Genomic DNA, 20,666 nt, shown 5'->3' with positions numbered 1-20,666 from the left:
CAGTCAAAGCTATTTGCTGCTCTGGCACCCCAATGGTGGAACGAGCTCCCCCACTACGCCAGGACAGCGGAGTCACTGACCACCTTCCGGAGACACTTGAAACCCTACCTCTTTAAGGAATACCTGGAATAGTATACAAGTAATCCTTCTACCCCTCCCCCACACAAAACAAATCATAAGTTGAATGCACCAATTTGTAAGGTGCTCTGGATAAGAGCATCTGCTAAATGATGTACATTTAAATGTATGCTGTAGCATTAACATTTCCCTTCACTGGAACTATGGGGCCTAGCCCAAACCATGATAAACAGCCCCAGACCATTATTCCTCCTCCACCAAACTTTACAGTTGGCACTATGCATTCGGACAGGTAGCGTTCTCCTGGCATCCGCCAAACCCAGATTCGTCCGTCAGACTGTCAGATGGTGAAGCGTGATTTCCTCACTCCAGAAAACGTGTTTCCACTGCTCGAGAGTCCAATGGTGGCGAGCTTTACGCCATTCCAGCCGATGCTTGGCATTGCGCATGGTGATCTTAGGCTTGGAAACCCATTTCATGAGGCTCCCGACGAACAGTTCTTGTGCTGACGTTGCTTAAATTTGGAACTCGGTAGTGAGTGTTGCAACCGAGGACAGACTATTTTACGCGCTTCAGCATTCGGTGGTCCCGTACTGTGCGCTAGTGTGGCCTACCACTTCGCAGCTGAGCCGTTGTTGCTCCTAGTCGTTTCCACTTCACAATAATACCACTTACAGTTGACCGGCAGCTCTAGCAGGGCAGAAATTTGACGAGCTGACTTGTTGGAAAGGTGGCATCCTATGACGGTGCCACGTTGAAAGTCACTGAGCTCTTCAGTAAGGCCATTCTACTGCCAATGTTTGTCTATGGAGATTGCATGGCTGTGTGCTCTATTTTATACACCTGTCAGCAACGGGTGTGGCTGAAATAGCCGAATCCACTAATTTGAAGGTGTATCCACATACTTTTGTATATATAGTGTATCTGTGTTGGAAAGCAAGGTAACGACACTATTGTTTCCCGTCCGTTTCAGACTCCAACAGTAAGCCCAAGGTGGAGTGCAGCCTGGTGACTGAATTCACTGACCACATCTGTGTCACCATGGACGCCGAGCTCATCATGTTCCTGCATGACCTGGTCTCTGCCTACCTGAAGGAGAAAGAGAAGGGTGAGACTACCTGAAATGTCAACAGCAGCAACACACTACATTGCGCAACCCAGAACACTTAACTGTACTTTACATTAGATAAATAGCACTAAACTTTATATAGAGAATAAGAGCAATGTAGGTACAACTAAAATAGAAAAAGTTGAATTGAAGGTGCTGTTTATTTAGGAACTAGTAGTCATAGAAGAACAAGGAGAACCAAGGCACTCTTTATAGTTTCACACTCTCTCTCTCTCTCTCGCCCCCTCTTCCCTTCCCTGGTCTGCAGCCCTTTTCAACCCACGGATGTTTGCCACTCGACCTGGCCAGAAGAGCCCGACGGCCCTGCATGATGACAACTCCACAGACAAGGACAAGGAGGATGGCATCAACTACACCACGGTGGACTGGAGAGAATTCATGTGCAACACCTGGCAGCTGGAGCCCACACTCAGGTAAACCAGACCCAAGCCCTCAGACCCAATATATCCCACCATGTAGACACTTTTATCCAAACTAACAGTACAGTGTGCATACATTTGTAGTATGTGTATGTGATCCCTGTGTTTAACTCCTTAACCCCTCACCTGAGCATTTCAACTACTCCATAAGCCCACTTTAAGGCCTATACCCTAACCCTAAACCCTTTTGCCATACATCTGAGGTTTCTTGACTCAGTCTTAATAATTAATTTCCACAGGCTCATCTCCTGGACGGGACGGAAGATCGATCCTGTCGGCGTGGACTACATTCTCCAGAAGCTAGGCTTCCACCACGCAAGGACTACAATTCCCAAATGGCTCCAGAGGGGGGTGATGGACCCCCTGGACAAGGTCCTCTCTGTCCTCATCAAGAAACTGGGCACGGCCCTGCAGGACGAGAAGGAGAAGAAGGAGAAGATAGGACGAGATAAGGAAGAGCACTAACGCCAACATCCATACCTTCTAACACAACACTTTAAAAACTGGACAACAAACAAAACACTGGATAACTGGAAAACACTGGATATTTCCTTGACTACTATACAGTGCATAGCGTCATAGGCATATTTATCGCTAAGCCGCGTGAATTTCAGCATAGATGTTTACTGTGGTGCATGCCACTATGGGTTTTGACAGAAAGGTTTGCACCGTTTTTATGTATATTTTGAACAAAATAGTTAGTCTTATTTGGCAGCTTAAAATAATAACCCTGAAAAACCCCAACATGGATTATATGCTATACATGCTTTATATGGTTGTTGTCAGAACAGACACATTGAAGTCATCATTTATGATCCTCCTTTTATGGTTCATTACCTTTTTTCTGATGAGTGGGGGGGGGGGGGGGGGGGGGTTACTTCTAAATCATTGCCTTTGTTTCCAATGGAACGAATGTGGTAAAGTTGGAATGAGGAATCTCATTTAAGTGTCAGTTTTTCTAAATTCATCCCAGTTTTTAGAAAATGTTCCTATGAACAAAAAAAGCATTGGATGGGTTAGATCCACATAGGTCAATCTAAAACATGTTATATATAATGTTGTAATGATAAACCATGGTTATATTTCTTTTTTTAAATCTTCATTTAATGGGTATCAAATGTATAGTCTAAAACCCATGTGAGCTGGGTGTGTCAATCCTGTTTTTTTTTAAATATGTGCAATAGATCAGTGTATATAAAATAACTGTGAATTTCTTAAGTGTTGATTTCTTAACATAATAAAATCATTGCCATCCAATTTTCATCTGACTTCATTGTCATATACATTAAGTGTACAAAACCTTATGAACACCTGCTCTTTCCATGACAAAGCTTTCTCCTGGTCAGTCTATGATCCCTTATTGATGTCACTTGTTAAATCTATTTCAATCAGTGTAGATGAAGGGGAGGAGACCGGTTAAAGAAGGATTTTTAAGCCTTGAGACAATTGAGACATTGATTGTGTATGTGTGCCATTCAGAGGGTGACTGGGCAAGACAAAATATTTAAGTGCCTTCGAACGTGGTATGGTAGTAGGTGCCAGGCGCACCGGTTTGTGTCAAGAACTGCAACACTGCTGGGTTTTTCACACTCAACAGTTTCCCGTGTGTATCAAGAATGGTCCACCACCCAAAGGACATCCAGCCAACTTGACACAACTGTGAGAAGTATTGGAGTAAACATGGGCCAGTATCCCTGTGGAACAATTTCAACACCCCGACGAATTGAGGCTGTTCTGAGGGCAAAAGGGTGGGGTGCAACTCAATATTAGGAAGGTGTTCTTAATGTTTTGTACACTCAGTGTATAACCTACTGTTATTTATCAGATCTTCTAGATTTGAGCCAAGTGACAGTTGTGTTTCTCAACAAAGAAAAAGCTTTAACCTGGTTGCTATGTGTGTGAGCGAGAGGAAGGTTATACTATACTCTAGACCTCTTGTGGGTTCTGTTCAGACTATCCTGCAGATACTTTAGCTACAGTTATGCAATGTGTGCAGTGAAGCATCAGTACTGTTTGATTGGGTTATGGTGAACCAAATATTTGTGGCCAGCAGATGGAGACCAAATGTTGCTGTTTAACATGGAATGCAGCGGGAGAAGCTATAAGGACACTTCTGACGTGTAAAACGACTAACCAAAATCTAAAACTGACATTTACGCAAACCTAAATTTAACCAATTCTGATTTTTTTCATTAAGAAACTTGATACAGCCCCAAAATGTTTTCCATGTCAGCAGTCAAGTTTTCAAGATATTGGACATTCAAGAAGCAAAGTGTCACAAAATGCATCATGATGGATGTGGCAAGTGACACTTTGCTTCTTGACAGACCACACAATATTTTTCGGAAATATATATATTTTTTTAAATCAAAATGACAAGTAGTGCACTGGGCCTTTACTAGTCCTGATATAGCCATCAGTAGTGCAGGCAAAAAAAATAATACAGCATTGCTGGAGAATACTGAAGGAGAGCAGCTGCCGGTGAGACTGCTGAAGGAGAGCAGCCTGGTGTATGACCTGCTGGAGCTCAGCATGCAACACATACCCCTGCCCACCGGGGGGAAGCCTACACACAAACATCTCACACACATGCACCCTTACCTCACAAAGCTGAGGTGTAGAAAGAACAGGAGACTGCATCCAAAATGTCGGACCGTTGTTTTCAAGGTAATCTAATCACGTTCGCATATGCTGATTCATAGACCGTCTATATCTGGGTTGCATCCGGTTTATACGGACCAACGTTACATGCGCACTAGCACTCAGTGTGCACAGGGTGCAGCGCGAGCAGCGACGACGTCATCGCGCCATCCAAAAACATTGCAGACATTGGATGAATATAAAATGTTGATATGTTAGGCTGTTAATATCTTTGAGTGATGAATAAACATTTGCCTCAGCTTCAATTATTTTAATAATTCAATTGATGTTTTGTGCACAAAGGTGATGACTAAAGTGTCTTATTAGGAATTTTCCAATCTGACTTCTCTATGTGGCCATCTATGGAAATTGTCTTTCTGGGCCGGACGTCAGTTAAACTGCAGTACCGAAGCAAAACTGTAGGATCAGTCGAAACCGTGATTCTAGACCGGAACCCTGGCCCCTTGCAGCCTCACACACGCCAACGACCTGCCCCAGCCACATACACACACAAACCCAAGATAAGGTAAGAGGGTCTAGGCAAGATGCCGGGGTTACACACACAAACAATGACAATAAAACACGTTTTTAAAATCGGTAATAAAGTATATATGAACAATATTGAAACTCTCTGTCAATCCTGATGCATTTGTTTTATTATGGGGCACCTTTATCATATATTTTCATAAGCTTGATGACATGGTGGTGGTATTTGAAACGAGTTACTAATATTGCACTTTAGTAACCAACGGATGTATCGTAAAGATCCAAGATGGCGTAGCAGTGTGGTCATGTATTCTGTTGTGTCCTCGTGTAAAAGCCTGTTTTTTTGTTTTTTGTCTTTTTTTCATATATATTTCTCTATCTCACTTCCCATCCTTTAACCAAATATACTTTCCTGCAACCCGCCTCACCCAATGTGGAACGGATATTACTATTTCTTTATTTTGATCAAAAACCTACGGCTGAAACTAGCCAGCTAGCCAGCTAACTAGCTACTTGCTATTAGCCACCGTTAGCGGTCTTCACCACTATCCGTGGCCTGCACTACCTACCAGCCAGCTCTAGCCTGGACAATTATCGGTCTGCACAGCGTGCTATCGACCTAGAGCATATCGGATTTTCTGCCGGAATCACTGAATCACTGGACCTTAACACTAGATCATCGCAACTAGCTAGCTGCAACCGAATGGCTGTTGTTGGCTATTTCACCACTGTCCCGATGCACCAGTTAGCCTTGAGCTAGCCTCGAGCCAGGCCCATCTCCCGGCTATCTACCTCTCTGTCAACCGGACGGGACCTCCTAGTGTCGACACGGAGCCCCGCCGATCCATCACGACTGGTCTGCCGACGTAATCGTCTGAAGTGGTTTCAACAGGCTTCCCATTGCGACGACCACGAAGATCCATCAGCTAGCCCCGGCCCGCTAGCACACGCAATCAACAGCCGTTCCTCCTGCTCGCCTGTGCTGTAGCAGCCTACAAACTGCTCCCGGACTTAGCTATTGCTGTTCACTGGACCTTATGATCACTCAGCTACACAGCCGATGCCTGCTGGTCTGTTCCTTTACACGGTACCCTATCCTGTTTATCTGTTTAATGGTCACCATAGCAACACCCACCCGTAGTATGCGCTCCAGCAGGTATATCTCACTGGTCATCCCCAAAGCCAACACCTCCTTTGGCCGCCATTCCTTCCAGTTCTCTGCTGCAAATGAATGGAACGAACTGCAAAAATCTCTGAAGCTGGAGACGCTTATCTCCCTCATTATTAAGCATCCGTTGTCAGAGCAGCTTACCGATCACTGCACCTGTACACAGCCCATCTGTAATTAGCCCACCCAACTACCTCATCCCCATATTGTTATTTACATTGTTATTTATTTTGCTCATTTGCACCCCAGTATCTCTATTTGCACATCATCTTCTGCACATCTATCACTCCAGTGTTAATACTAAATTGTAATTATTTTGCACTATGGCCTATTTATTGCCTTACCTCCATAACTTACTACATTTGCACACACTGTATATAGATGTTCTATTGTGTTATTGACTGTACGTTTTGTTTATTCCATATGTAACTCTGTTGTTTTTATCGCACTGCTTTGCTTTATCTTGGCCAGGTCGCAGTTGTAAATGAGAACTTGTTCTCAACTGGCTTACCTGGTTAAATAAAGGTTAAATATTTGTTTAAAAAAAAAGAACAGTTGAGTTTGTTTATCTGTTTAGCCTCAGCCCAATCTTTCGTCGCCATTACCAGTTGTTGTCTTAGCCCTCTCGAATAACACTGGTCATTGCATTATGCCTCTCTCCCATGTCAATATGCCTAGCCTATTGCTGTTTGGGCTAGTTCTTATTGTACTATTTCACTGTAGAACCTCCAGTCCCGCTCAACCAGCCTCAGAGAGCTCCTTTGTCCCACCCCCCATACAAGCAGAGACCGGCTCAATCGGTACCTCCAGTGATGCTACCTCTTTCATCGTTACCCAATGCTTAGGTGTACCTCCATTGTACTCATATCCTTCCATATCCTTGTCTGTACATAATGCCCTGAATCTATTCTACAACGCCCGGAAATCTGCCCCTTTTATTCTCTGTACAGAACGCACTAGAAGACCAGTTCTTAAAGCCCTTAGCCGTATACTTATTCTATTCCTCCTCTGTTCCTCTGGTGATGTAGAGGTTAACCCAGGCCCTGTAGCCCCCTATCATTTGTTGACTTCTGTAACCGTAAAAGCCTTGGATTCTTGCATGTCAACATCAGAAGCCTCCTCCCCAAGTTTGAGTTATTCACTGCGTTAGCACACTCTGCCAACCCTGATGTTCTAGCAGTGTCTGAATCCTGGCTTAGGAAGGCCACCAAAAATTCAGAATTACAACATTTTCCGTCTAGATAGAACTGCCAAAGGGGGCGGAGTTGCAATCTACTGTAGAGATAGCCTGCAGAGCTCTATCATACTATCCAGGTCTGTGCCCAAACAGTTTGAGCTTCTACTTCTAAAAATCCACCTTTCCAGAAATAAGTCTCTCACTGTTGCCGCTTGCTACAGACCGCCCTCAGCCCCCAGTTGTGCCCTGGACACCATATAGAATTGCTTTCTAAAATTAGCCGCCAAAATTGTCGCAACCCCTATTACTAGCCTGTTCAACCTCTCTTTCGTATTGTCTGAGATCCCCAGAGATTGGAAAGCTGCCGCGGTCATCCCCCTCTTCAAAGGGGGTGACACTCTAGATCCAAACTGTTACAGACCTATATCCATCCTGCCCTGCCTTTCGAAAGTATTTGAAAGCCAAGTTAACAAACAGATCACCGACCATTTCGAATCCCACCGTATCTTCTCCGCTATGCAATCTGGTTTCCGAGCTGGTCATGAGTGCACCTCAGCCACGCTCAAGGTCCTAAACGATATAATAACCGCGATCGATAAAAGAGAGTACTGTGCAGCCGTCTTCATGGACCTGGCCAAGGCTTTCGACTCTGTCAATCACCGCATTCTTATTGGCAGACTAAATAGCCTTGGTTTCTCAAATGACTGCCTCGCCTGGTTCACCAACTACTTCTCAGATAGAGTTCAATGTGTCAAATCGGAGGGCCTGTTGTCTGGACCTCTGGCAGTCTCTATGGGGGTGCCACAGGGTTCAATTCTCGGGCCGACTCTATTCTCTGTGTATATCAATGATGTCGCTCTTGCTGCTGGTGACTCTCAGATCCACCTCTACGCAGACGACACCATTTTGTATACATCTGGCCCTTCATTGGACACTGTGTTAACAAACCTCCAAACGAGCTTCAATGCCATACAACACTCCTTCCGTGGCCAACAACTGCTCTTAAACGCTAGTAAAACTAAATGCATGCTCTTCAATCGAACACTGCTTGCACTCGCCCGCCTGACTAGAATCACTACTCTCGGCGGGTCTGACTTAGAATATGTGGACAACTACAAATACCTAGGTGTCTGGTTAGACCGTAAACTCTCCAAACCAGACTCACATTAAGCATCTCCAAACCAAAGTTAAATCTAGAATCGGCTTCCTATTTTGCAACAAAGCCTCCTTCACTCATGCTGCTAAACATGCCCTCGTAAAACTGACTATCCTACCGATCCTTGACTTCAGCGATGTCATTTACACAATAGCTTCCAACACTCTACTCAGCAAACTGGATGTAGTCTATCACAGTGCCATCCGTTCTGTCACCTCTGCCTCCCGAGTGGCGCAGTGGTCTAAGGCACTGCATTGCAGTGCTAGCTGTGCCACTAGAGATCCTGGTTCGAATCCAGGCTCTGTCGTAGCCGGCCGCGACCGGGAGATCCATGGGGCGGCGCACAATTGGCCCAGGGTAGGGGAGGGAATGGCTGGCGGGGATGTAGCTCAGTTGGTAGAGCATGGCGTTTGCAACGCCAGGTTTGTGGGTTCGTTTCCCACGGGGCGTATGAAAAATATATAAAATAATGTATGCACTCACTAACTGTAAGTCGCTCTGGATAAGAGCGTCTGCTAAATGACGTAAATGTAAATATACTACCCACCATTGTGACCTGTACGCTCTTGTTGGCTGGCCCTCACTACATATTTGTCGCCAAACCCACTGGCTCCAGGTCATCTATAAATCTCTTCTAGGCAAATCCCCGCCTTATCTTAGCTCATTGGTCACCATAGCAACACCCACCCGTAGTATGCGCTCCAGCAGGTATATCTCACTGGTCATCCCCAAAGCCAACACCTCCTTTGGCCGCCATTCCTTCCAGTTCTCTGCTGCAAATGAATGGAACGAACTGCAAAAATCTCTGAAGTTGGAGACGCTTATCTCCCTCATTATTAAGCATCCGTTGTCAGAGCAGCTTACCGATCACTGCACCTGTACACAGCCCATCTGTAATTAGCCCACCCAACTACCTCATCCCCATATTGTTATTTACATTGTTATTTATTTTGCTCATTTGCACCCCAGTATCTCTATTTGCACATCATCTTCTGCACATCTATCACTCCAGTGTTAATACTAAATTGTAATTATTTTGCACTATGGCCTATTTATTGCCTTACCTCCATAACTTACTACATTTGCACACACTGTATATAGATGTTCTATTGTGTTATTGACTGTGCGTTTTGTTTATTCCATATGTAACTCTGTTGTTTTTATCACACTGCTTTGCTTTATCTTGGCCAGGTCGCAGTTGTAAATGAGAACTTGTTCTCAACTGGCTTACCTGGTTAAATAAAGGTTAAATATTTGTTTAAAAAAAAAGAACAGTTGAATTTGGGAAACCCAGCCCAGATGTCTGCATTCAGAATCACACAGTAGTTATCTAACAGTCCACAGGACTAAAGTTCAAAGCAGAGCACCAAGTGTCACATCAAATAAAATCACATACAATCCCGCTTCTAAAAAACTATTATTATTTTAATCTCAATTGAGTAGTACATCTTCCTCTCTCCCTCTGTCCAATTTGATATAAAGCTATATTGGCATTATGAAATATGCAAATATCGATATTGCATAAGAGTCCCTGTAGCCAATAGACTAGTGTGGTTTGTATCTGATACACATTAGGAAAAACATGGAGAAATAGGAGAATTGATTATAGAACAAATTACAACTGATTACCTCTCTCCCTCTCTTCCCCTCTCTCCATCTCTCGTTCCTTCACAGACCAAATTACCACACTCCCCTTCAGCCACACTGGGATGGTAGTCATGGCAACAGAGAGGCTAATCTCCAGTGGACACAGAAAGAGAGAGGGAGAGAATGAAAGGGTGAAGAGGCTGGTTTGTGCTTTATCCCTCCCTCATCCCCCTCTTCTTAAATCCTTATATGTGCCCCTCCCCTACCCCCTCACTATCTCTCCCATCGCCCACCCCCTCTTCCTTCCTCTCTCCCTCTCTTTCTCTCTCTCTCGCCATCTCTTCTCCCCTCTCCTTCCTCTGGCAGGGCTCACACACACACACACATATGTTCTGGGTGATTAGGCTGGCTGAGCTGTTGGCCAGAAGTCTGCTGAGGGAGAGAAGAGAGGGGGGTTGGGAGAGTGTGTGTACAGATGTTCAAATGTTGTGTCTAGTCTTGCCGCTAGGAGGCGGAGTGTGTGTGAGTGTGTTCTGACCTGAGCTGAGCAGCGCAGAGGGCTCAAGCAGTGAGGTGGAGCGGACGGCTGTGGTGTGTGTGTGACAGGTTGAGAGACAGGCTGGGGAAGGCTGAAACGCTACCACAGCTCCACATGGATGAGGATTAGTTCACTGGCTTTTCACACACTCATGTCTCAACACACACACACACACGTCTCTTAGCCGGGAGATGCTGCATTACGTCATAACAAGCCACTGTCTCCCTAGATGACTGTGGTGAGCACAGCCATGTAGGAAATGCAGAGGGAGAGAGAGCATGGGGGATGAAGAGAGGCTGGAGGAGGAGAGGAATAGGATTCAACCGCTGCCACTGGTCGCAAGGAGCGCCTGGTAGGAGAGGGGATAGAGTGTTTCCTAGAGAGGAGGAAGGGAGAGGAGGAGGAGGGAGAGGGGCAGCCGCCGTCGTGCGGTGTCCGGCTCTGATGGCTCCTCGCTCCCCGGGAGAGTCAGAGACAGAAACACCGCTGCTGGGGGGGGGACAGGAGGTATTTGGGAAGTGACGTGGGATCAGAGGAGGGTGTGTTTTGGTTCGGGACGAGAGGAGCGGGAGGAACATGGCCGCGCAGTCTGATGGAAAGGGAGGGGGAGAAACGGGGGAGGGTGTGGGGGAGGGGGGGGTTGATGGAGACACAGAGGAAGAATGTCAGCCTCTGGACTCTGCAGCCATCCACATCTGTCTCTGCTGCCACTCTGCTGTCTGCTACTGGGGCTGTCGCTCCAACTGCCTGGGAAACCTGCTGGGGGAGGACACTACTGGGTAAGTGTGTGTGTGTGTGTGTGTGTGTAGTATGATAATTGTCTCTGCTATTCTCATTTTAACCCTTTTACCATTATTATTATGCTCATTATTATAGAAGGATTGGGGGTACCAGAGTTGGCGGTGGTCGGGGTTTGAGGGAGACTCGCTGCCCGCCAGAGGAGGGTCTGTGGCTGGACTGTCTCTGGCTGATCCTGGCTCTCCTCGTCTTCTTCTGGGACGTGGGAACAGACCTACTTCTCGCTGCGGACTACTATGCCAGACAGGACTATCTGTGGTTTGGCCTGACGCTCTTCCTGGTGCTGGTGCCGTCGATAGTAGTTCAGATCCTGAGCTTCCGCTGGTTCGTCCAGGACTACAGCGGAGAGTGTCTGACCACCTGGCTGGGGACGGTGGACTGCAGCAGGGGAGGAGAGAGAGAAAAGCTGACCAGGCGAGGGCCAGCTGGCCACAGAGGGGTTTATCCTGGGACAGACCGGGTCAGAGTGGCCTCAGTATGGCTGTGGCAGATCACCATACACATTCTACAGCTGGGACAGGTCTGGAGGTAAGGACAGCGCATGCCCCCCTGTTCTCTCCTCTCTTTTCAATCAATCAAATTTCAATCAAATGTATTTTATAAAGCACTTTTTACATCAGCAGTTGTCACAAAATGCTTATACAATAGGCGAAATGTGCCACCCAATATGTCCTACCCAATATTCAGAATAGGTTGATTCATTCCCCCCAATAATTTCTTTAAAATACAAATATTTGTTTTTAAATTGGGTCGTGGGCCCCCCAGATAGCATATGAACATGGCAAAAAGCAATGGCAAAATGTGTAGAATTCCTCTATGAGGAAATAGCAAGTATTTTTGAAAAGGTCTGTTTGAGATACAAGTGTGAGATGGTTTTTTCAAAGTTTCTTTCTCCAATTTATGCTTTGGCCACAAATACGAGTATAGGATGAGTCAACAACATTATTTGGGTATGAGTTAACAGAATATTAACTTTTAAAAGTGGACAGTTACTTTAAAACTGCAAAAATATATATCTACCTCATGGCAAAATGTGAAGAATAGCATGAGATGAGCTATAAAACAGCACATTTTTCTCTCTGCCCCATGGAAAAATTTGTAGAATTGCAGGAAATTAACTTTCAAACTGCTACATTTTCTCTCATCCTAATGGCAAAATGTGAAGAATACCATGAAATGAGCTATAAAACAGCACATTTTTATCTCTGCCCCATGGATAAAATTGTAGAATTGCAGGAAATTAGCTTTAAAACTGCTAAATGTTCTCAGACTCATGAGAAAATGTGTAGAATAGCATTATAAAACTGCACATTTTTCTCTCTGCCCCATGGCAAAAGGTGTTGAAATGCAGGAAGTCATTTTTATTTCACCTTTATTTTAACTAGGCAAGTGAGTTAAGAACAAATTCTTATTTACAATGACGGCCTACCCCGGCCAAACCAGGACGACGCTGGGCCAAACCCTTTTACAATTATGTTAGCACAGCTGAAAACTGTTGTGCTGATTAAAGAAGCAATAAAACTGAAGATCTCGTACAACGCTGTGTACTACTCCCTTCACAGAACAGCGCAAACTGACTCTAACCAGAATAGAAAGAGGAGTGGGATGCCCCGGTGCACAACTGAGCAAGAGGACAAATACATTAGAGTGTCTAGTTTGAGAAACAGACGCCTCACAGGTCCTCAACTGGCAGCTTCATTAAATAGTACCCGCAAAACACCAGTCTCAACGTCAACAGTGAAGAGGCGACTCCGGGATGCTGACCTTCTAGGCAGAGTTGCAAAGAAAAACCCATATCTCAGACTGGCCAATAAAAATAAAAGATTAAGATGGGCAAAAGAACACAGACACTGGATAGAGGAAGATTGGAAAAAAGTGTTATGGACAGACAAATCGAAGTTTGAGGTGTTCGGATCACAAAGAAGAACATTTGTGAGACGCAGACCAAATGAAAAGATGCTGGAGGAGTGCTTGATGCAATCTGTCAAGCATGGTGGAGGCAATGTGATGGTCTGGGGGTGCTTTGGTGGTGGTAAAGTGGGAGATTTGTACAGGGTAAAAGGGATCTTGAAGAAGGAAGGCTATCACTCCATTTTGCAACGCCATGCCATACCCTGTGGACGGCGCTTGATTGGAGCCAATTTCCTCCTACAACAGGACAATGACCCAAAGCACAGCTCCAAACTATGCAATAACTATTTAGGGAAGAAGCAATCAGCTGGTATTCTGTCTATAATGGAGTGGCCGGCACAGTCACCGGATCTCAACCCTATTGAGCTGTTGTGGGAGCAGCTTGACCGTATGGTATGTAAGAAGTGCCCATCAAGCCAATCCAACTTGTGGGAGGTGCTTCAGGAAGCATGGGTGAAATCTCTTCAGATTACCTCAACAAATTAACAGCTAGAATGCCAAATGTCTGCAAGGTTGTAATTGCTGCAAATGGAGGATTCTTTGACAAAAGCAAAGTTTGAAGGACACCATTTTTTTTCTATTAAAAATCATTATTTCTAACCTTGTCAATGACTACATTTCCTATTCATTTTGCTATATTTCCTATTCAAACTCATTTAATATATGTTTTCATGGAAAACAATGACATTTCTAAGTGACCCCAAACATTTGAATGGTAGTGTGTATATTTTATGTTTGGGGGGGTTGGGTGGCCTTCCACTTATCCTTCCACTTATGCTGTGTTTTCAAAATACCCCTCCATCCACTGTATGGGGAAATTATTTTACACTTGCTGACAGACAAATCAATTGGGAGACAGTATGGAAAAATATATTTGGATCATCTAGAAACCCCAATCACCAATTAATTAATTAAAACATTTGCCATAGAACATATCTAACACCTCAAAAAAGATATCACATGGGTATTAGTCCATCCCCATTATGTAAGTTCTGCACCACAGGGGACCTTGGTACTTTTCAGCATGTGCTGTGGAAATGCCCGGGAGTGGTTGAATTCTGGGGGAAAGTCAACTGTCATCTCTGTACTTATAGATAAAATACTGCCATTAGATCCAATAGTGATGTTGCTTTGTGATGACGCCATGGAGAGTGTGGTTGGCAGGAACCACAGCTGCTAAGAAAATGATTGTACAAAGGTGGATTCAACCTCATCAGTTACCATTGCAAAAATGGCTGCTCCCATTTAAGGAAATTGTACTTATGGAGCTCTCCACGGCCAGAATCCACAGGGCCAAGGTGTCCACTCTGGACACATGGAATAAAGCAGCAGCGGACATTTTTGAACTCTTAACCAACGGGCCTTTACATCCATGAATGTGTATCAATAATTTGTCACTATTTCTGAGACTATATGATGTATTGTTCAGCAGATTTACTATGTAATATTAATTAATTTGTTTTTATCTTATGATTTATTTTACATGCTATCAGATTGCCGGTGGGGGGGGGTGAAAAAAAGATATCTATAAATGTATTGTATGAATCCTATGAATTGAAATAATAAAAACTTGATGTAAAAAATTAACATACCCCTCCATATTCCCCTCAAAATACCACTCAAGAGAGGCATAATAAGTCATGTCAAACTGTGTAGAATTGCAGGAAATGTGTTTTAAAATGTCAAAAAGAAAATCCGGGGGTGGACCACCAGGGCCACCCGTCTACTGTTCATCCCCCAATATCTACACCACAATTTCGCCCTTGGCTTATACAGATACCCAGCCTAAAACTCCAAAGAGCAAGCAATGCAGAAGCACAGCGGCTAGGAAAAACTCCCTAGAAAGGCAGGAACCTAGGAAGAAACCTAGAGAGGAACCAGGCTGCGAGGGGTGGCCAGTCCTCTTCTGGTTGTGCCTGGTGGAGATTATAGGAGTACATGGCCATTTAGGCCATTCTCCTCACCTCTCCTCTTCTCTCCTCCCTTCACCTCTCCTCTTCTCTCCTCCCTTCACCTCTCCTCTTCTCTCCTCCCTTCACCTCTCCTCTTCTCTCCTCCCTTCACCTCTCCTCTTCTCTCCTCCCTTCACCTCTCCTCTTCTCTCCTCCCTTCACCTCTCCTCTTCTCTCCTCCCTTCACCTCTCCTCTTCTCTCCTCCCTTCACCTCTCCCATTCTCTACTATCTAATGAGGTCCATGTACTAGATCACATGTTAACCTCGCTGTGTGTGTACAGGTGGAGAACAAAAAGAAGAAAGAGCATCTGCCGCTGACACAAACACACACACAAAAACGCATGCACGCACACACTGGAAGTCAGTGAAGGAGGTGATATTTGGGATGTGAAATGTGATTGGCTGGCCTGGAACTAAGAGAGTTGGTGTGACCGACTGGATACTGAACACTGAATGTAGTTACAAAAACAAACATTTGTAGTTTAGCTACAGTAAGTATTAGCTAGGCTACCCAAACCATAGATTCAAACCATACACTAAATGGCTTATGTAATTAGCAACGAAGGGCACATTTGCAGAACATGGGCAGAACCTGCACTGACCTGAATAAAGCTTATTTTTTTTCTCCATTCAGTTAAAACAGTTTGAACCTATTTGGGCTCAATCGATTTCTCTTGTGTTTTCTCTACACTCCCACTGTCTGACACAGCTAGCTAATTAGCTGGATAGCTATCGTGATAGCTAACTAGCTAGCAGAGCTGATAGTCACAAGGCTAGTTAGCCATCAGTCTAGAAAAACACTACATCAAAAAATCCTGACTGAACACCAAAGGTCAAAGGTATGCCACTCCACTCGGATATCCTGTGTGTATCCCCCCTCTCTTTCTCTCTCTCCTTCTCTCCCTCTCTCTGTCAGATTAATCTTTAATGGCCTAGGTGCCTGAGGGAGATGTTGAGTGGGTTTAAGAGCTGGTGTGTGTGTGTGTGTGTGTGATGGGGATTGGGAGGCAGTGATCTGTGAATGAGAGTCTCGAACACTGAACTGAGGAGCGTTTGGACCGTCCAGAAACGTTAGACCAAAAATGCACTGAGCGGTCAAATACAAGTTGGGCTGGGGGCTCTGACTGTAAGACTCCTGTATGACTACTGTATGCCTGTTTCACACACACACACACACCAGTGTGTGGTTTCTTGCATGTTTTTTTATAAAGGCCCACAGTGAAAACAACAACCCTGCCCCTCCCCCATGGTGTGTGTCTGCATGTGTGCGCACGTTTGTAACAATCTCCCTAATAGAGTCTTTCCCAGAGTGGTGTGTGTGTGGAATGGTTCAGTCTGATCACTGTGAGATGGAGGGAGGGAGTAGAATGGACAGAAAAAAGAGCTTGAACACGCATAACAGAAGTGAAGGGGGGAGGGGAAGGAGGGAGTGATGGAGAGTGAAAAGATGGATAGCGACATACAGATTCAACTCAAATAAATAGTTTCTCTCTCTTCTTCCTCTGTTGTGATGCGGCATCTTGCAGGTTTATCTGGTGAAATGTGTGTGTGTGTGCCTGCATGCATGTGTTTCTATGTGGCCAGTGAATTATTGATGTCGTATGAAATTAGCTCATTTGATGCAGCCCAGATGGTTGTATGAGCATGTCAACGCACATGCTCACACACACACAAACACACGAGAGAAACACAGACACACACTCACACGCACAGCCTGGGGCACTCAGTATTTGATCTAATTCATTCTACACAAACAGGCTCTATCGCTCTCTCTCTCTCTCTCTCTCTGGGCCATGATGAGATATTACTCTGGCCATAATTATTGACGTCTAACCTCTGACCCCCAGGTATATCCGTACATTATACCTGGGTATCCAGTCCCACCGTATGAAGGAGCATAAGGAGGCTCAGAGGAGGTTCTACTGGGCCATGATGTTTGAGTACGCAGACGTCAACATGCTGAGGCTACTGGAGACCTTCCTGGAGTCAGCTCCTCAACTAGTACTACAGCTCTGCATTATGATACAACAGAACCGTGCTGAGACTCTACAGTGTACGTATACACACACAGTTCACACACAGCACACACACACTCACTGGTCAACTAGTATTACAGCTATCAAGATGAGTCACTCCCTCTCTCTCTCCCTAGGTATATCTAGTCTAGGCTCACTTCTGTCTCTATCCTGGGTGTTGGCCTCGTACCACAAGCTCCTACGTGACTCCAGGGACGACCAGCGCAGTCTGAGTTATCGCGGTGCCCTCCTCCACCTTCTCTGGCGCCTCCTCACCATCTCCTCCCGCGTTCTCTCTCTCGCCCTCTTTGCATCCCTCTTCCACCTGTACTTTGGCATCTTCGTGGTGCTCCACTGGTGTGGCATGGCGCTGTGGGTGGTGCATGGAGGAACAGACTTCTGTATGTCTCGCTGGGAGGAGGTGCTGTTTAACATGGTGGTGGGCATCGTCTACATCTTCTGTTGGTTCAACGTCAAGGAAGGACACACCAGGGGACGCATGGTGGCTTACTACTCTGTGGTACTGGCTGAGAATACACTGCTCACCGGACTGTGGTATGTATAGGGACAGACAGACAGACAGACACACACCTACAGTATGCGTTTTATCTTCGAATAGGTGTATCTCTCATGATTGTACAGAGACAAATGTGTGTGCGTGTATATCATAACAGTTGTGTGTGTATGTGTGTTACAGGTATGTGTATCGTGACCATGCAGAGACAGACAGCTACGCGGTACCAGCGTTGTGTGGTGTCTATCTGTCCTTTGCAGGTGGAGTACTGGTGATGCTTCTGTACTATGGTCTTCTTCACCCCTCACGCACACACCCCACCCCGGCCTCGACCTGGTGTGATGAGCTGCTGTGGAGTAACCCCCTGCCCCCCTCAGCCCCGCCCACCCCAGGTTACCTGGCTGCCCCGTCCCACAGTGATGATGTCATTGCAGAAGGCTGTCTGCCGGTGTTCCAGGTGCGTTTGGAGCCCCCCACCTCAAGGCGTTTCGAGGGTCCTCTGATAAAGATTGACATGCCCAGAAAACGTTACCCGGCCTGGGACGCTCACTACGTGGACAGACGGCTGCGAAGGACCATCAACCTACTGCAGTACCTGACGCCTGCAGCCGCAGGCATACGATACAGGGACAGACCTCTGCTCTATGAACTACTGCAGTACGAGTCTTCTTTCTGACACACATACACACACATAGACAAACACACATATTTACATGTGCGCACATGTAACCGATGTGAAATGGCTAGCTATTTAGTGGTGCTCGCTAATAGTGTTTAATCGGTGACCTCACCCGCTCTGACCTAGAAGTAGTTGTTTCCCTTGCTATGCAAGGACCACAGCTTTTGTGGAGTGACAGGTAACGATGCTTCGAGGGTGACGGTTGTTCATCTGTTCAGAGGGTCCCTGGTTCGAGCCCAGGTTGGGGCAAGCAGAGGGACGGAAGCGACACTGTTACACACAAATGGGACTCTTCTCTCTGTTTTTATCTCATCTGTGTTTTGTATTCCTTTTTTTTCTTCCTCACTCTGCTGAGAAGACTGGATAGTGACAGAAGACAGCATGTCATGTTATTTTCAGGTCTTCATGAATAATACTAAAAGATAATATGAAACTAGAAAAAGATTGAATGTAATACAAACAGCTGCCTGAAAGCTGTCTCCTAGCTGTGAGTTTATATTTTCTTTAGTTTGGTAACTGTGATTATATATTTCCTTTAGTTTGGCTAACTGTAAGTATATATTTCCTTTCGTTTGGCTAACTGGGTGTGTATTCGCTTTAGTTTTTAACTGGATGTGTATATATTTATATGTACAGAGATGTGTGTGTACTGTGTGTGTTGTGACTGAGCTGTGAGTCTGGTAGTCAATTATGTTTGCTTGTTTGTCTGCTCAGGAAGGCACAACATTACAGAACGTTAAGATAGATATGTATTGTGTAGAACAGATAAGATTTTCTGTCATGTAGAATATGGATATGTCATGCTCTTTCTGATGACCTCATCCCTGAGGTTGTCATGTTGACAGAGACCTTTACCTGACTACATCTGACCATCCCTCCACCAATCAACACTAACCCTCCACCGATCAACTTTATATGGTGCAAATATATATGAATATATATATGTGAACTTTATCTGTTAACTTCATTTGGTGCAAATATATATGAACATAATATGAACTTATTTTTTTGGCAAATATATATGAACATATATGAACTTCATATGGTGCAAATATATATGAACATATATGAACTTCATATGGTGCAAATGTATATGAACATATATGAACTTCATATGGTGCAAATGTATATGAACATATATGAACTTCATATGGTGCAAATATATATGAACATATATGAACTTCATATGGTGCAAATATATATGAACATATATGAACTTCATATGGTGCAAATATGTATGAACATAATATGAACTTATTTTTTGGGCAAATATATATGAACATATATGAACTTCATATGGTGCAAATATATATGAACTTCATATGGTGCAAATATATATGAACATATATGAACTTCATATGATGCAAATATGTATGAACATAATATGAACTTATTTTTTGGGCAAATATATATGAACATATATTAACTTCATATGGTGCAAATATATATGAACATATATGAACTTCATATGGTGCAAATATATATCAACATATATGAACTTCATAAGGTGCAAATATATATGAACTTTATTTATAAAAGCAATAATACACTTGAGCGTATGCATTTGGAGTGGACTCAGCGTTCTACATTTGACCTTAACCTCTCTCTGTTTCTGTTCTGGGTGAAAAGTAACAGCAGGTAAAGGCTCTGAACTTTGTGGCCAAAGTTTGAGATGCAATCAGTTCAGAGATTAGGCTGTATTGATCCAGGTTCATATCAGAATCTAGTTTTATAAAACATTTAAAGTCAGTCAGTGAGTCATTCTGACTGGTGGTCAGGACTTCAGTCTGTCAGGCTGAGCTTGAGCCAGCTCTTATAAGCACAGAGCAGGTTAAAGGTACACTGCAATATGACATCATCATACGGGTCAACTTCCTGCTTACAGAAATCAACAGTAAAATTAATTTCTGCCAAGACTTCCACTATAGGCTCTGTCTAATGGGGACACGTCTCAAGGGAAGGTACCCATTGAGAAGAAACATATTTGGAAATCACACTGCTGTGTAGGGATGAATATACGGGATAATTCATATTTATCCCGAGAGTCCCAGGAAATACCCCAAAAATCTGAAGTGCCCTTTTAAAGTGTTTCAAACCAAGATATGGTCACTATGCCAGGGTTATCCCCAAATAAGAGGGGTGCTGTGCCACCTTGTCGGCTTGGCTGTGCCACTACATAAAGATTACAGAGAAAATGAAACTGATATTTAGTAATGATAGAGTAACTATCTTTGATCACCAATGACATTGTTGTGAATTGCGAAACAGGCCGTTCATAAATTATCAATTCAGAGTATTTCAGCAATAGGCCATCTCGACACAAAGCGTGCTCAGGACGCACAGAGCGCACCCCGAGTATAGCGTTGTCCAATCATACAAACTTTGTAACGGCAATCAAACAAAAGTCAAATGACCAA

The 20,666-nt window shown here is 44.4% G+C and overlaps 2 protein-coding genes across 2 annotated transcripts in view; both read left to right on the top strand.

Moving 5' to 3' along the window:
- The window catches only part of kiaa1109 (KIAA1109), a 99,412-nt gene extending 96,525 nt beyond the window's left edge, over nt 1–2,887 (top strand). Inside the window, exons 86-88 of the mRNA XM_084144177.1 lie at nt 1,052–1,186; nt 1,455–1,620; nt 1,866–2,887. Coding sequence (XP_084000303.1) covers nt 1,052–1,186; nt 1,455–1,620; nt 1,866–2,091 — 527 coding nt within the window. The 3' untranslated portion in view covers nt 2,092–2,887. The remainder of the gene's footprint in view (nt 1–1,051; nt 1,187–1,454; nt 1,621–1,865) is intronic.
- An 8,067-nt stretch (nt 2,888–10,954) lies between these two features.
- On the top strand, nt 10,955–18,246 carry LOC311102665 (XK-related protein 6-like; the record flags this gene model as incomplete). The annotated part of the gene is made up of 5 exons (XM_084144029.1): nt 10,955–11,157; nt 11,255–11,704; nt 16,889–17,094; nt 17,194–17,611; nt 17,754–18,246. 5 exons carry the CDS (start codon nt 10,955–10,957, stop codon nt 18,244–18,246), a joined length of 1,770 nt encoding a protein of 589 aa, XP_084000155.1.
- Nucleotides 18,247–20,666: the final 2,420 nt, after the last annotated feature.

Source organism: Coregonus lavaretus (genome assembly GCF_964263955.1).
Source record: "Coregonus lavaretus genome assembly, chromosome: 27".
NCBI lineage: Eukaryota > Metazoa > Chordata > Actinopteri > Salmoniformes > Salmonidae > Coregonus > Coregonus lavaretus.
The sequence above is the reverse complement of the archived record's forward strand: the minus strand, read 5'-3'. Positions and strand labels throughout refer to the sequence as shown.